At 34.4% G+C, this 16,812-nt stretch overlaps 1 protein-coding gene across 5 annotated transcripts in view; it reads left to right on the top strand.

The window, feature by feature from the left end:
- LRP1B (LDL receptor related protein 1B) overlaps nucleotides 1-16,812 on the top strand; it is a 675,815-nt gene that overhangs the window by 599,679 nt on the left and 59,324 nt on the right. For all 5 annotated transcript variants that reach the window (XM_017830208.1, XM_017830207.1, XM_017830205.1 and 2 more), the window contains exons 66-75: nucleotides 2,876-2,992; nucleotides 6,451-6,557; nucleotides 7,199-7,328; nucleotides 8,340-8,446; nucleotides 9,339-9,471; nucleotides 12,580-12,702; nucleotides 13,233-13,355; nucleotides 13,614-13,751; nucleotides 14,252-14,386; nucleotides 15,396-15,515. In XM_017830208.1, the coding sequence (XP_017685697.1) occupies nucleotides 2,876-2,992; nucleotides 6,451-6,557; nucleotides 7,199-7,328; nucleotides 8,340-8,446; nucleotides 9,339-9,471; nucleotides 12,580-12,702; nucleotides 13,233-13,355; nucleotides 13,614-13,751; nucleotides 14,252-14,386; nucleotides 15,396-15,515 (1,233 nt within the window). The remainder of the gene's footprint in view (nucleotides 1-2,875; nucleotides 2,993-6,450; nucleotides 6,558-7,198; nucleotides 7,329-8,339; nucleotides 8,447-9,338; nucleotides 9,472-12,579; nucleotides 12,703-13,232; nucleotides 13,356-13,613; nucleotides 13,752-14,251; nucleotides 14,387-15,395; nucleotides 15,516-16,812) is intronic.

Below are 16,812 nucleotides of genomic sequence, written 5' to 3'. Positions count from 1 at the left end.
GAAGAATGTGTTCCTTGAGAAATTTGAAGGATGCATTATATAAACTTAAACTTCCTTTGACAGGCTTATAAATTCCTATATCCAGCACTGGTGACAGCCCACCATGCTCTAGAACAGCACACTGAGCCTCAATCCAAAGTGAATTTTCATTTTGGATTTTATCCCTCTCAGGCACACACACACAAATGCAAAAACATGAAAATATGTGGAATTAAAATCCCCAAATGGCAATGTAGTGCAATTAGTGGCAAAAGAGTGTTTTCATTTGTAGGGATTGATATTTAAATCAAAATGCTTTTAAGGTTTTCTTTCAGACTTATTTTGTTTTTCCTATTTAAGTCTTCATCCTGTTTTCTTCATACTCATTTAGAAGTATTTCTAAAGTAAAATCCTAGTTCAGTATGCACAAAAGATGAACCCCAACCAACCAGCAGCTACATCAGGTGATCACACAAATTTCTGAAAAAGGGCCTTTGCCTGTTACAGTACATCAGTGAATCTCTTAATAATAATTTGAAGAGAGAAATATGAAAATTGAGTAATCAGTACCTAATTCTTTGCCTTTCTACCATTCCTGTCTGAACTTTCACATTTTAAGGTCACATTTTATGAAAAACGAGAAAGCAATTTAGAGCTGAAGACAGCAGTGACAAAATGTATGTGGGCCCACGTGTGCTTTGAATTTTTCCACAATTCAAAAAAAATAAGGTCTTGCACTGTTTACTCTGAGTTGAATAAATCAATCATTCTCAAAGATCAGGTAATTGTTACACAACTTTCCCAAATCTTTCTCTTTCTTTTTATTATATCCTATCTCTGCTATCCCAGTATTCTCCTCAGTTTTCATTAATGTGGAGGAAATCTGATTTGTAATACATCGTCAATTGTTAGCTGCTATGAGAGATCAGAGGAAGAATAAAGCTTTCAGATTTGTGAAGGAGAGAGCCTTACAAACATGAAAAATATTTTGTATTACGAATATAATTAAATATTCCTTTGTGTTTGGTAGAAATAGAATAAGAAGAGAAAGATTAACATTCAAATACTAATCACAGGGTTAAGGTACAGTTGGATAAATTTAAAAAAAAAAATCCAGCCATTCTTCACATGTGTAAAGAGGCAATGCTAGAAACTGGGTTTAGCATCCCTGAGAACTAGATGATTCTTTTTGAAGAGTAAGAAAAAATATATTGCATATTCTCTTCATTCTATCAGGTAACTGAAATGAAGGGATGTCATCTCTGTATTCTGTGTATTACTGATTAGATCTTGGTATTTCTATTGAATGTGGAAGGATAAATAGAATATTTACATGTCACTGTGATGATACCTGTCATTAGTATTTAGAACACATTTTGTGGGCAAATATGTTATTGGGAGATTGTAGACTTTACTAGAAGTACTTTAATAAATACTGGATGGATTGTGGGTCTGTGCTTTTGCAAAGCTACAGAGACAAAATACAAGTCTATGGTATGTTTGGGGACAATATTTTTGTTTTGTAATGTTAAATATTTTTAATTGCTTGCCAACACAAGTGTTTTTGAAATACTATGATCAAAATATCATAGGCTGTCATCTTGAGAAACATCGTAGGAAACAATATTTTGGGAGAAAAAGTCTTACAATCGTCATATTGGCAGAGAATAAGGAGCAAACACAAAAGGCAGTATTGTAATTACCAGATTTTTGACTGTACTCAACTGAGCTGCAGCACCATTTACCTTCTTGATATTCAAATGAAGTTTTGATTTATCACTGTAATTCCAGAATCGCACCTAGAAGAACAGAATAAAAACAGCAGTTTGGACCATGGCATCAAGTCTAATCCTTCTAGTTTGTCATCCTCTCCATTTCACAGGCAGAAAAAGCAGGTTGATTTAAGCTGCTGTTTCAGTCCCCTTTAATTCTGTCAGTTTTTGGATTTCACTGAGTTGCCATGAGAGCAGTATGGAGCTGAACTGACGTGCTGTGACACAGCCTAACGGAAATTTAAAAAATTCCTATTGAAATATTACAGTGACATGTAATTTTAAATATGTCACCGAGGCTTTTACAAAGCAAACTGTGGGGGTTTTTTCCAACAAAAATGTCACTGATAACTTTTTAATTTACTTCATTTCATCTCAGTCCTTAGAAGCTGAAAGAATTATTCAAGAATTACTCACAGAAAGTACAGAGGCAGCTCCTTCCTGCTGGAGGAGTTCAGGATGTTCCTGTGTCTTCAAGAGGCTTTGCCTCCAATGCTTCTCTGTAAATAGAAAAGCTCATTGAAAATTTACATCATGAAGAAAATTATGCTCAGTTTAGCACTATAGGCTTTGTAATGTTTTACCTTGTACAAGTAGACTTTCAATCCAATACATCGGCAGGTGAATGTGTAAACCAAAGTGGAAAGTTTTCTATCAGGCATGATTAGTCTTAAATTATTGTATGCAAGAATAACTTTTGAGAAATACATGTTTTGTACATTTTTCAAATCAATAATCTCGTGGTTTACTGTGATCCGATCTTTTGTAAAGCAATCTTGCAGAGAAATTCAAGGAAAAGTTAATGGAATTTTTGAGATTCAGTGCAATAATAACCTCTCTTCGAACTAATTTGTCATCCCTTCTGAAGTTTATATTTTTAACTTTAAATAACAGTTTATACAGTGCATATTTTAATTTTATCAAATTTAAGAGTGTATGTATTTTGGTATAAATAAATAGAAGCTTAAAGAATGTGTCATGAGAAATAAATTATTCCTGAAAGTAACTTTTCAAATGTTATGGTCGCTCCTTCTTAAATGTATCCAGCAATATCGTCATGCCTTTAAATAGAAGTCTTTCCCATTTTGACTCTTTGTTTGCAATGTTATTCACCGTAATTACAGATAAAAAAACTTGTGGACCTCATGAGTTCCAGTGCAAAAACAACAACTGCATTCCAGACCACTGGAGATGTGACAGCCAGAATGATTGTGGAGATAATTCTGATGAAGAAAACTGTAGTAAGTAACTTTTACCCTAGTCGATGTTATGAGAAATAGAGTTAGTTTAGCAATATGTAAGAGGAAACTTTTGAATTTTGATAAAATGCACGTGAATGTTTTTACACTTTTTGAGCTGTTGAAAATCTGTTGACCACAATTGAAAATGTCCCTTGATGAAATTCTCCAATTGTATTCATGCTTATAAAGAGTTGTAATTCTGTGCCACCTATGCAAAAATGCCTGATCTATGCCTTCTTAATAAGTTCATTAATTCAAAATAAATATTGCAATTGCTTTACCTTTGGCATTTAGTTGCATATCACATTTCTTAGCTGTAGATAAGAATCATAAAAGCTGCTCAGTGATCAAATGATAAACTTTGTTAACGATGAAGTTGGATCAAACACTACCTGCACATCATATTCCTGAGGTGACTCCTTTGTTTTCTATCATGAGAAGTCTGTTTCTGTCTATTTAATCACATGAAGAAGTAGATGTGGTTATTCAAAGTAGCTCAGTTAGCCCAGTTCTCCCCTACCTACGAGGAACCTGAAGGCCTAATAAATCTCTCACTCTCAGTGAATTAATTTAGATTTAGTTCTCAGGAAGAAATGTCAAATCCTTACTGGTTCTAAATCATAATCATTGCCTTTATAAAATATTTCAGGAGAGAAATTCCAAAAATAGTTATGAAATGCCTTCAGTTGACAATTTCTGCTCTTTTTGTTCATTTACTTAGAAATCCAAGAAATTAATATCTTGGTTTGTAGATAATCTTGAACTCACATTCCTGATGGCCTATCATGAATGTATATTTAGTACCTTCAAGGTAATGATTTAGAAAGCTTAGTAAATTAGGCACTGTAATGCTGAGTACCTGCTGTCTGCCCCTTTCTCCAGTGTGAGACATGGTGTCCATCGAGTGTCTCATTCCGCTCAAGATATTACAGTGGATTTGTCTTCCTTGTAATTACTCCCTGCATTTGAAAATGTTGTGAGTTACTGGTAGTTTCCATATACAAGAGTTTCATATAAAAAAGAAAGTGTCATGTAGCTCAGTAATCACTCAGAGCCTTTTGTTGTTATACCCTGGGAGGGGTTGATGCACAAAAGCTTTTTTAGCTTTGTGGGAGATTTTACTTAGGAATTTATTATTAGTGTCAGTTTCCTATATTATAAATAGCAAGAAATAACTTTATCTTCTTTTCTTCTCATGTAAAAATCAAATAAAGGGTCATAGTTTTGCTATCATGGTGTTAATCTGCATGACTGAACAATCTTTTGAAAATTAAAGAAGAAAAAATAAAAGCAGAAACTTCTACAAAATATTATTGCTGTTTACAAAATAAGTGTTGAGGATCTTATTTGGAATTTGCCATGTGTGTCAAATCATCATAGTACAAAGTGATCAGATCATCATAGTACAAAGTGATTAAAAGAAGTTCAAGTAATGAGGGAGCAGTCATCTATTTTGGATTTTTTTAATATTTATTAGGTTTTCCAACTTTGTCTTCATATCAATAACCAAGTTATATGTTCAGTTCTTGGCTGCTTGCTGATAAAGAAATCTGCAATTAGTTGTAATGTATGGAATTAGTGAGTTGAGAGTACCCAGACACAGGCAGGGCATCAAAATAAATGGTGTTTTTTTTAATTTACTTTTGATTGTCAAATGCATACTTAAATTCTAACTACTGAATCCCATATTCTACTGTTTAAATTAAGAACAGTAGGCTGACACAGTTTTAAAATTCAAAGTCTTGGAAGCATTGGGAAAGTACATAATACTGTTCAGTTGTTTCAAATAGATGTATGAAATTTTTATAGACTATCAAGTCACTTATAGAATAAAGTGTAATGAAACAAATATATATGAAATTAGAACTTCAAAAGCATTTGACAGAATATATTACATTGCTCATTGCAATAAATTGTTCATAGCATACATGAATATACAAAGAGCTGTCAGGCAATTATATCAGAAAATGAGTTGTTTCTCAAGAATGCAGAAAGAATTCACTGAATTATAGAAACTCAGCTCAAGTATTTACATTTTTCTATGTGGTTTGTTCACATGCAAGAAATTCACTATCCTAGTGAAGTTATCAGAGGTGTAACAGAATGCATATTAAAAAATGTCATATATGGGTTTGAAAAGTTATTAGTGATATCATGCAAATCATTGTGCCCACTATGACTTTGTTATATAACTTCACTTCTCCTACAGTCTATTGTTCTTTAACTATATTTGAACCTTCTGAAATAAATTAGAGTTATTAGGAAGGATATAGGTCCAAAAATGAGTTTGCAATAAGAAAAGTAGCATACACTGTTAATTCTTCTAAGGTTATATCTTTTTGGGGAGGGTTCTTTTAGAGTTTTTAAAAATCAAAATAAATTAGAGCAAAAACAGTGTTTTGTCTTTCAGGAAGCTTCAAAAGGAAGATTCCACAGTAATGACTATCATTCCTGCTAAGGCAGCACCAGTAATTTTTTATTTAATGTAATTAAAGAAAATATAATATACTGTAAACATTGAAGCAAAGCAAAGATAATAATGCTGTAGAAAGATATTAATTCAATCAGTGTAAAAATATTACTGTTGCTAGAAAATCTTCCTAATGCTATTTTGTTGCTTCTACAAGTTGTCAGGAAAACAAATTAGTTAATTTTGTCCTGGGATGAGTTTGTATCCGAAATGCAATGAGAAGTAGCAATTATTTAATCTTTACTGAAAATGTTTTAAATGAGCATATTGAAATAAAATAAGCTGGAGCATCTCATCATATTGAGTTCATTTTGAACGGATGGTGTTGTAAATTCACTTTCTTCACATTGCTCATGGCTCAGCTGACTTGGTACAAGGGACAATGGCTTGTGTGAGTTCTCTAAAAGCAGCTGGGTGTCAGTGCCAGCCACAGGCACATGTGCTAGTTTGGTATGATAAAGTGATGTGTACCAAAGGTTTTTTTCTTTTGCAGACACCTACCAGTCTCAGGTTTAGATTAACAAAGAACAAGTCTTGTCTTTGTTTTAGATAATGCTAAGTTATTAAAAGGATAAGTAAAGGAAATCTGCATTTAATGCCACGATACATATATGAGAAAACTCCCCCTAATACCGCTTCAATTATCTTGTGTTTAGGAGCATTCATTCTGCAGGATGCTGCAGAATGAATGCAGGATGTTAGTGCTTTAGCAGTTTTTTAATGATGTTTAGTTTTTTTCTCAGTATCACAATAATTCTCCGAAGAATCTTGGTAGATCTGAAAGTATTTGCATTACTCTCTTACTGAATGTAAATGAAATTTAGTCTAAAAATGTTATGGAGGAAAATCCCACAGGAAAAAAAAAATTCTTAAATTTTTCAAGTTAGTGGGTTTACCTTTGTTATAGTCGTTCATTGATTGTTGGGGGTTTTATGTATATTTTATGGAAATGCTAATAAACATAGGGTTGTTTCTTTTCTTTATTCAGAGCCTCAAACATGCACTTTGAAAGACTTTCTGTGTGCAAATGGAGACTGTGTTTCAGCGAGATTCTGGTGTGATGGAGACTATGACTGTGCAGATGGCTCAGATGAGGTAGGCATCTTCTGGGAAACGTATTTTCTTGGAAAATTAGTAGTTTTATATTGTTGGAGAATGGATTCCTGCATGCAAATATTTTAAAAAGCAGCAATGGGAAGTCCACACATGAATCCATATATGCAAATATCATTACTAAATTAAAACTAAACCTTTTGAAGAAGTTATTTTAAAGAGTGAACATACAAGTAAAATCAAGTTTAACAGTAGTCTACAACTTTTTGTCCCAGCAATGATCCAGACCTCTTCCCATCCTGGAAATACTTTGTGTCCTGGTTGGGAAACCATACTTCCTACACTCAGGAGTGGTTTGGTTTGTCGAGGTTTTTTTTGTGACAACAAAGTTGATTGTTTGTAGCAGAAGCTCACTGGATAATACTTTGCTGGTTTTCTGTTCTTTCTTTTCTCTTCTTTTCCTTCTTTCTTGCCAGTACTGGATCTCAGTTGCTTCCCAGCTACTTAGAGGGTGCAAGCCACCTTTCATGAATCATATCCACAAATATATTGAATTTCACAAGACATTATTGCATTTCATAGTGTGTAGGAATATAGGTTGTAACTTCTGTGACCAGCTGTGTATTCCTCAATGTTTATATTAAACTCTTGATCTTGTATATTGGTTGTTTCTTTTGTACCAGAGGTATTGTGACACAGGCTGTTCAAGGGATCAGTTCCAGTGCTCCAATGGTCAGTGCATATCAGCAAAGTGGAAATGTGATGGTCACGAAGACTGCAAACTTGGGGAAGACGAGAAAAATTGTGTACCAGGTATTGATTTAAGTAATGCTGAGAAACAAAATGAAGGAGGGAATAAATCAAGAGTAAAAGAAGAAAATAAATCAGCAAATAAATATTTCTTGGGCACTAGAAGTAAAGAGAAGTGCAAAGAAATCTGAAATACTTTACCATTTGAGTGTGTATCATTGCGTCTTCCTACTTGTGTTTTGAAAACCCCACTTGTGTACAGCTATGCAATATGCATCTTTTGGGGGGAATAGTATTTAACTATGTTCAAAAGTAATTTGATAATATATACTCAGCATATAAAATTCTGCTCTGAAAACACTAGTAAGTCTTGGCAATGTTACTGAAGTGTCGATGGGATGTATTTCACTTTGTGGTGTTCATTCACAGATTACTAGTCCTTATGAAAAATTATTTTCTCTACCAAATTATTATTTTTGTTGTTATTATTTTATTTCCTTTTTAGTCTCTTGGAAAATATAGCTCTTTGTTTTTGCAAGATTTTTCCTAAATTTTTTGTAATCTGCATCTAGATGGGTACAACAAAATAGAAGTCTCTGGCAAAACTCCCCTGGTTTAAAATGTGACAAGAATATCCACCTATATTTTAAATAAAATTGATTAATATTTATTAATTTTAACTGGAATAATGTATACTTGCTAAACCCGTGTTTTATTGTAAATTTGACTTATTTAATTATAAGCACCCATATAATTTTAGCTAAAGCCCTTTTTAAAAAAACTATAGTCATTCTATGAATATATCTGTGTGTGTAGTTACTTTTATTACCAAGTGTAAGGAAAACATAAAAAGAAATTTCTCAGTGATAAAACACAAATATCCTTTCACTATCATTATACGGTTCAGTTTTGTCAAATCTTTCACTGTAGTTTAAAAAAAAAGTTTGGAAAAGCTCTGCTCAGCTACAGACACAGGTTTGCTCACTATATTAGCCAGAGGAAAACTTTAAATTATAAACCAAATTATTTATAAATTGTCTTTTTCTTAATGCTAAAATATGTGTTTGTAACCAGCATCTCCAACCTGCTCTTCAAGTGAGTACGTGTGTGCAAGTGGAGGCTGCATCTCGGCGTCTTTGAAGTGCAATGGAGAGTACGACTGTGCTGATGGATCTGATGAGGTACCTGAACAAATGTCTGTTGATTTTTTTTAACAGTTTTAAGTCTCAAGTTAATTGAAAGGGCAAATATGGTTTTATTGCATCCATTAAACACTGTCAGATAACTTAATCTCATGACTTTACGCTGCATTATGTTTGTTTGCTCTGTGGCTACCTCTTGGAGTAGACAAATTTGTTCTTCCTAAGTCAAAACTTGAGCGTGATTCTGCAAGAGTTTGCATCAGGGACTACTCTATACTGGCAACATGGACAAATCTGTGGCAAATTTGGCTCCCTCTGTCCTCTAGATTCTTCTAATATAACCCTAACAGGAATCTCAACCTCCAGGTGCCTTCAGGCCTTGCTCTTCCTACATCGTGCACTGTTGTTATCTCTTTAAGAAATCATCGCCTTCATAAACAACTTCAAGCTAAAAAAAAACCAAAAAACCAGAAATAGTTGTTATTTCTCATAACCATAAAGGTACCAGTTATGTATAACTTAATATGAATATAATAATATAATATGAAGGATGCTTGAGCCAAGTGCTGCACAGTGCAGGTGAAGACAATCCACTCTGGAGGTTCCTAGTCCTGATCAATGGGGCTATGAGCCAGTTCACACTAATTGGCCTCATACCCAGGGTTGTTTCTTGTAGGGCAGTTGACTTCAGAGGTGTAAATTGTTTCCATTGCTCATACAAGCAACATAAAGAAGAAATATCACAACATGTGAAACGTGGATACCATTTCACTTGGCCTTCAGTAACTATTTAAATTGCATATTGCATTGTCAGGGACAACTTCCTTGTACTAAATATGTAGGGCAATGAAAGTTGGGAAATTTTGTTGGGTTTGCCTTAAATGTGTTGTTCTCATTCATTAATACGTAGTTCACACCTGTTTTCACACAGATGGATTGTGTAACAGAATGTAAAGAAGATCAGTTTCGATGTAAAAATAAGGCCTACTGTATCCCTGTCAGATGGCTTTGTGATGGGATCCATGACTGTGTGGATGGCAGTGATGAAGATAACTGTGACCAAGGCAAGAGGCACTTCTCTTTAAAAGGCTTAGTTTATTTGACTTTTTATTAACACATATTGCATGTTAGTGGTACCCTGGCCATTCTGAGTGATCAAAGGAAAGCTCTGCGACCTCTTTCAACAAGGACAGTACAGCAGCTTCACAAGTGATTTGCAGGAAGAAGCAAAACTTAGGTTGTTTATGACTCACATCATGTTCCTCCTTTGTGTTTCCTTCCCCAGTGATCAAAAGGTTGGGTTGTTACTGGAAACATATTCATTTTCATCAGGGAAATTAGTAATAAATCAAGTTAAGTTACAGTTTTATAGGCAACAATAAATTACAAAGCCACGCACAATAAATTACAAAGCCATGCAATATAATGAACAGTTGCTAAATAAGTAATCTTAAGACCCTGGGTTTCTGTTTATTTCATAGAATCATAGAATGCTTTGAATTGGAAGAGACCTTAAAGTTCATCTTGCTCCAACCCCCTGCCATGGGCAGGGACACCTTCCACTAGACCAGGTTGCTCCAAGCTCCATCCAACCTGGTCTTGAACACTTCCAGGGATGGGGCAGCCACAGCTTCTCTGGGTAACCTGTGCCAGGGCCTCACCTTCCTTTTTGTGTTTGTGTTTGTCCAGGAGCTTCTTTTTCATGCACTCAGTCCTCCTGGCATTTTTGGCTGACAACTTCTTTTTTGGGATGCATCACTCCTGAGTTTGGAGGAGGTGATCCTTGAATATCAACCAGCTTTCTTAGGCCCCTCTTTTCTCCAGGGCTTTATCCCATGGCATTATACCAAGCGGATTCCTGAAGTGGGCATAGTCTTCTCTCCTGAAGTCCAGAGCAGTGAGCTAGACTCACTATTTTTACTCAATTTTGCTCAGCATTTTTCTTTCCTGTTGTTTTTTTTTCCAGATTTTTCTTCTTTCCTTTTCTTGCAATTGAGTAGTTCTGTGTGTTAGTTACATGTTATGTGTGTAAATTCAAAAGCATAATGGAGTGATAATAATCATGTAGGAAGCAAACAGAGTAAGATATCCTTTCCTTATTTTGTTCTAAGTCTACTGAGCAATACTTTCCACTGGGGGGGAGGGAGATGTCTTATGGGTGTGATTGAGTTTGAAAGAGAGACCAGAAAATTCAGAAAATGGGAAGAATATTCCAGAGATGTTTAGGTGCAAGAAAACAGATAACAAAGTTTAAAAACCCCTTCTAGTCCATTTTAAAGCTGCTTTTAAAATGTCTGGACTGTATCTCTTTAAAAACCAATGAAGTGTAGGTAAATAGTAACATTCTTATTTTCTCTGAAGCCACATTATTCTTTGGATAGCATAATAGAGCCTCTGTGAACTGCAAATTGCTTATAATGCAATAAGAACCCTCTTGCCTGGTTGGTTATTGCTATAATACTTTGTATTTATGTCACAATTATGATTCTGTTGCAGAAATCTATTTTATAAAGGAATTATGACAGCCTGAGCAATCACATGAAACAGATGCCAGTTTATCTTACTGATAACTAATTTTTTCATCTTTGGAAATACAGCAAACACAAATGGAGTTTTATTCTACAACATTCTAAAATAATATCCGTAATATTTATCTGTAGCCCACTGTGCATATTTATAAAAATAACTCTCTTCAGTCTTATTATACAACTAGAATGATGGTTATACTGCGATTACACACAGAATTATTTATCTCTTTCATCCTGAAAAGTACTTTATTTTTATATATTTTCCTTGGATAATAATACAGGATATTTCTGTTAATGTTTATAAGTTATATTTGCAATGGGAGTGGTTGGTAACATAGTGTGAGAGTTCCCAACATCCTCTTACACTACAGGTGTTTCACGGAAATTAATTTTCTGGGAAAAAAAAAAATTAAACCATTCTGAACCTTTATAGCAAAAGAAAGCCTTCTGTTGGTGTTAATGGGGCGTGAACAGGGCACTGAATGAATAAGTAAAAAGACACTGGAGCCTGATCTAGCTCTTAGAGTGGGTGTAATGTGTTGAGCAAAGCCACAGCGAGAGTTTTGGCATTATCATATAAAATTTCATTGTTTCCTCTTCTGCAGGTACACAGCTTTATTTCTTTTACACTCTCAGGAAACTGAGAAACAGTTACCATAAAAATGTGTTATATGGGAAATTAATTGCAAGAACTTTTCATAACTTTGTTGATTGGTGGTGATAAAATTTAGTCATAATTGTGAAACAAATTCCTTCTTACTGCTCCACATATGAAAACTGAATCCAGCTTGAAAGTTTAAGCACTCCACCTTAAAAGACTTTCCCTCACCCTGTGTTCCCTTTTGTTAGGTGATTCATAGTTCACTCAATACTGGTTACATGGAAGAATTTATTCTTGCTGCTTTCTGTGTTCAGTAAATATCCTAATGAGAAATTTCAGAGTTACAAAATGGAAGATACTGTTAGAGGTCTTGTCTGCTCAGTGCCTCCATGGCTAGATCTTTCCTAATTACAGCATTTTTAGGTGATGGAGGTATTAAAAGCCTGGCCAAGCCTTTTGCTCCTCAGAAGAAAAAGGTGCTACCTCACGGCTAATGGACTGCAATCACTTTGTTCTCTGTGTGTGGCTCAGAGTGTGGGAGTAGAAATAGATGGAGGATCAGACATTCACATGAAACAAACCTGGACTTAAGTGGCCTTTCACACATTTGACCGAATTTCTGTCTTCTGTTTTATACCATTCTCTGATGGCACAAATTACTGATGTGCCCTTGCTGAGAGGCAGCATCACCAAGGGGAGTTACAGACAGATAGTTTAGACATCTGGCTGAATGCAAGGGGAACATGTCTAGCTGGTGAGTTGTTGGTGTCTTTGATAACTGCCCTTTCTAGTCAGGCCAAACAGGTAATTCCTAGCTAACAGTCCTGAGAAGGAATGGTCAAGGAAGAGGTTTTTTTAAATGCGTCTTTCTCTCTGCCTCTCCAACTCATTCATTTGGAACCTGTAAATTTATCTATGCTACGTGTCATTCTCTGCAAATGGTATGTGATAAGTGGTCGTACTGGTTTTATCAAAAGCTGACATTTTCTTTTGTCTTTCTGTTTTCCTGAATTGTTTTTTCTGTCTTCTTTTCATCTTTCCAGGGGGAAATATATGTAGAGCTGATGAGTTTTTGTGCAATAATTCCCTCTGCAAACTACATTTTTGGGTTTGTGATGGTGAGGATGACTGTGGAGATAACTCTGATGAAGTTGCTGAAATGTGTGGTATGACATTACATTTTTCAGTACTTTCCATGTAATAAAGCAAGAATAACATATACATAAATATATAGGGACACTTGTCTAAGTTTTGTTTATTTTGCTTTTAGAAGATTAGCTTGAAATGTAGGATATAGTTTTCTGTTATTGCTTTCCATGTAATTTTAGATATGATATTTGTGAAAAATTAATCTTTTTTTGTAGGAAGTCCACAGAAGGGTAAATGTTACATCTACAATGTGATAATGATCATCATTACACTTGTTTTAACTCTGCTGTATTTACTGATCCTCAAAAAAGGTATAAATTACCCTTATCACAAAAAATAATTTCATTCCCTAAACGAAGAACTTACACTGTCAACACTGTTGAAGTGCTCTCCCGTGAGGTACCAGAAGTTAAAATCAAGCACAATTCGTATGTCAAGTACAACTGTGTTCCTGTGCCTGCTTATTGCTTTTGATAAGGAGACATTAAAAGAAGGTTTGTGAATAATACCAGCTGGGTAATAGCTGATTCTTTTCTTTAATATGCAGTAAAGTTTCCATGCCCTCCAACAAGGCCGTTCAGATGTAGAAACAACAGGGTTTGTCTGCGACCTGAGCAGATTTGCAATGAGGTCGATGACTGTGGTGATAACTCGGATGAAGATCACTGTGGTAGGTGATATTACCTTTCAAGGCATTCAGATCAGAGAAAACAACTTGAAGGCAAACTTTGTTACAGAGATCTGCTTGTCCTTCAGTAAAGCTTAACTGGAGGTTAGTAGATCAGAATTTGAAACTGAAAGAAATTAAGCTTGAAGTAATTTCCAGTTGCTTAATGCTTCGTGGTCGTTCCCATTTGTGTGTGTCTAAAATAATCTAAGACTCTTAAATACTGATTTATTTTTCTCTTATTAATTTGTAATTATACAGATAAAATCACATACAAACCAAGACCATGTAAAAAAGATGAGTTTGCTTGTAATGATAAGAAATGTATTCCGATGGAGCTGCAGTGCGACTGGTTTGATGACTGTGGAGATGGCTCAGATGAGCAAGACTGCAAAATAAGTGAGTTTGGCTGACAAGATCTGTTTTTGTGATTGTAGCAGAAAAGAGACAATTAACTGAGACATTCATCTGTGCCAAACCTACTCAACAATGCAGAAGTTGGTTTAATGTAAAGTAATTTCTTTTAGTTAAAAAAAGGAGGTTTTCTGTGCCACAAGAGAAAGGCAAGTTTTATAGCAATTCAAGCTGTAGTAGTTTTTAGAGTAGTTAAAAGTTCTTGATGAAATTTGAGTATAAGTTGATTGTATTTTGCTTCATATTTGCAACAAGAAAAAGATTTAATATTAAATTCTTGATGTGAAATGTAGTATTTCAATTACATATTGTCAATTTGTATGCATATTTAGATAAAAACTGTAACGACATTTATTTGTTAAAAATTTACCTGATACTCTTAACTGAAAGTCAAATTTTTTATTTGCTGTTGTTACTTTAGGTTTCATTTTTAAGAGCTAAAACAAATCTATCAGGGATTATTTAGACAGTTTGTTTATGTTTAGGTGTTGCTGAATATACATGTGAAGATAATGTGAATCCTTGTGGAGATGATGCATACTGTAATCAGACAAAAACATCCCTTTTGTGTCAGTGTAAACCTGGATTTCAGAGAAACAGGAGGAATAGGCAATGTGAAGGTACAGATATTTTCCATCATCCCTTGCTTTAAAATATTAAAAGTCGACTGTGTAGTCAATTTTCTGTGCCAGAGAAGGAGATACACATCACATACTTTTTTCCACAGAGTAAAAGTTGTTCCATAGCTATGGGATTAAGAAATAAAGAGAAAAAAAAAAAGATTTATAGGATGTAGATTCACACTCTTTACCTGGAGAGGTTATCAAAGATTAACATTCATTATGAATGTCAAAAGGTTCAAGTCAGACAATTAAATAATTCAAGGGGTAAATACGTGATTTGAGGTCTAGTAGATTATTTAACTGAGCATTTGGGATTAGCGTTTAAATTGACATATGAAAATAATTTAAGGTGCTTAAAATAATGAAGATGCTTAAAAAAAAATGAAATTAAAATAAACAGATAGAAAGTAAAATCCCCTAGAAAATGTTGTCTTGATATATATGATGCCATACTGGTCAGCAAGAAGACAGTTGTTATAATGGCAGGGTTGATTGGAAAGATAAGATAAATCTGCCTTCCCAGAGAATAGGTTGTGAATTCATTTTCTTACTGGTGAGCAGTAATTTACAGAATTTCAGATCACTCCAATGGAACTATCAAAGTGAATATATAATTCATTGTTTGGCTCTTAAGAAAACAGTGTTAAGAGGAGCTTTTCCAGTAGAGGAGGATCATGTAGTTTTGACTGTACCAGAGGTAGGTATGCTGGACATAATTGTAGCAGGTGTTTTTATTGTCAAAGTTGATTTCAAGTTCTAATAATGAAAAGATTGATATATGAAGGATGGAGAAATAATATTAAAAAAATAAATCTTTCTGAGATATGTTGATTGCAGTGGAAATAACATTAGTGATAATTGCAAAGGTTTTCCTTTTACTGTTGCAAGATATAGTAGTGCTTACAAGTTCCTTTTGTTCACCTGCTTTGTTCCATGCTCTTATGAACATGTTGAATAATAGTGTTTTAAACTATAGGTATATAAATGACAATTCTTTTCTCCATAGATATCAATGAGTGTATGGTATTTGGTGCCTGCTCCCAACACTGCAGTAATATTAAGGGGTCATACAGGTGTGCATGTGAGAAAAATTATAAGGAGAGGAATAACAGTTGCATAGCAAAAGGTAAGGCTATAAAAATCAAACTAAAACATTACTAAATTACTGGTTATGTACCTGGTTGGTAACACTAATGTGTTGCAGATACTATTTATTTTTAGATAAATATTTCTTGAATAGTTCACAGAAATAACTCTCAAAGCCACCCAGCCTTACTTTTCGTTTCAGTAAACAATAAATTCTTATAACTTCTGTGTAAATGAATTTACTTAATTTGAAAGCCCATTTCCAACTCCAGCTTTCTCCATTTACAAAAATATACACACAAATAAGAAAAACAGAGGTTATACATCAGCAAACACGTAAGCACATGAAGCTTTAGAAACTTGAGAGAAGAATCAACTCCATCATAGAAATGTATTTTAGGAGTAGTGTTTGGAGTTAATATTTTTTGCTTTGTGTTGAGAAATTCTACAGATGTTGTTTAAGTGGAATTTTTCTAAGTATAATGAGTTAATTATGTGCTCCTTATGTAAATCAGCAACCTAGATTGTGGTCCAGTGAAGGAAAAGAAATAAGCACACAGAGATGTTATTTCTGTTGTTCGTAAGGCAGAGGGATTGCACAAAATTGAGGTAATTGTGAAGTCTGGCTGTTATTTAACTTGTAAGTCATGAAACAAGCAATAATACAGCTCACATAATCTTTATGGGTCTGTATCTGGATAATTCAAAGTGTGATCACAGCATCTCACCTGCAATTTAGTGAGATTTTGGTGTGACTTGGAGTCTTTAGTCCAGAATGAGTGTTGAAGTTACAAGGTGTGGCTCCTTCTACACCCTTGTACACAAACCTGAGCAGCACCTGATCTGAACTTTATGGCCAGGGAGCACATCTTGTGTCCATACATCCTAGAACCATGACAGGTTGTATTGTGGTAATTCCAGTTCTTCCTTCTTTGCAGCACACCAGTCAGTAACATAGATACACCAACAGTTAGATGGTGATAGTCAGCTTTCTTACATACATTATCCACATTTTTTGATGCAAATTTACCATGGGAAGATCGTATTAATGAATCATTAGTAATTCCTATACAACATGGACTCTATCAGGGTTTATCATCATTGCCTATTGCTGAAGAAGTCAGATTATGACATGGGAACAAACAAGGTTACTGACTGAGAATAATGGTTTGTTATTATAGGAACACAGATGTAATTCTGTGATATAATTCATAAATTCATAATTTTAAAATCTGGGAATCGTTATCCTAAATCTGAATTTTTCACAAGCTTCATTTCCACTGTAATAAAGTTAATTTTTCTCTCTTCCCCTCATTGATACTTGCTTTAATAAAACT

This window comes from Lepidothrix coronata, unplaced genomic scaffold (genome assembly GCF_001604755.1).
Source record: "Lepidothrix coronata isolate B3197 unplaced genomic scaffold, Lepidothrix_coronata-1.0 Scaffold175, whole genome shotgun sequence".
In the NCBI taxonomy this organism is placed as follows: Eukaryota; Metazoa; Chordata; class Aves; order Passeriformes; family Pipridae; genus Lepidothrix; species Lepidothrix coronata.
The sequence above is the reverse complement of the archived record's forward strand: the minus strand, read 5'-3'. Positions and strand labels throughout refer to the sequence as shown.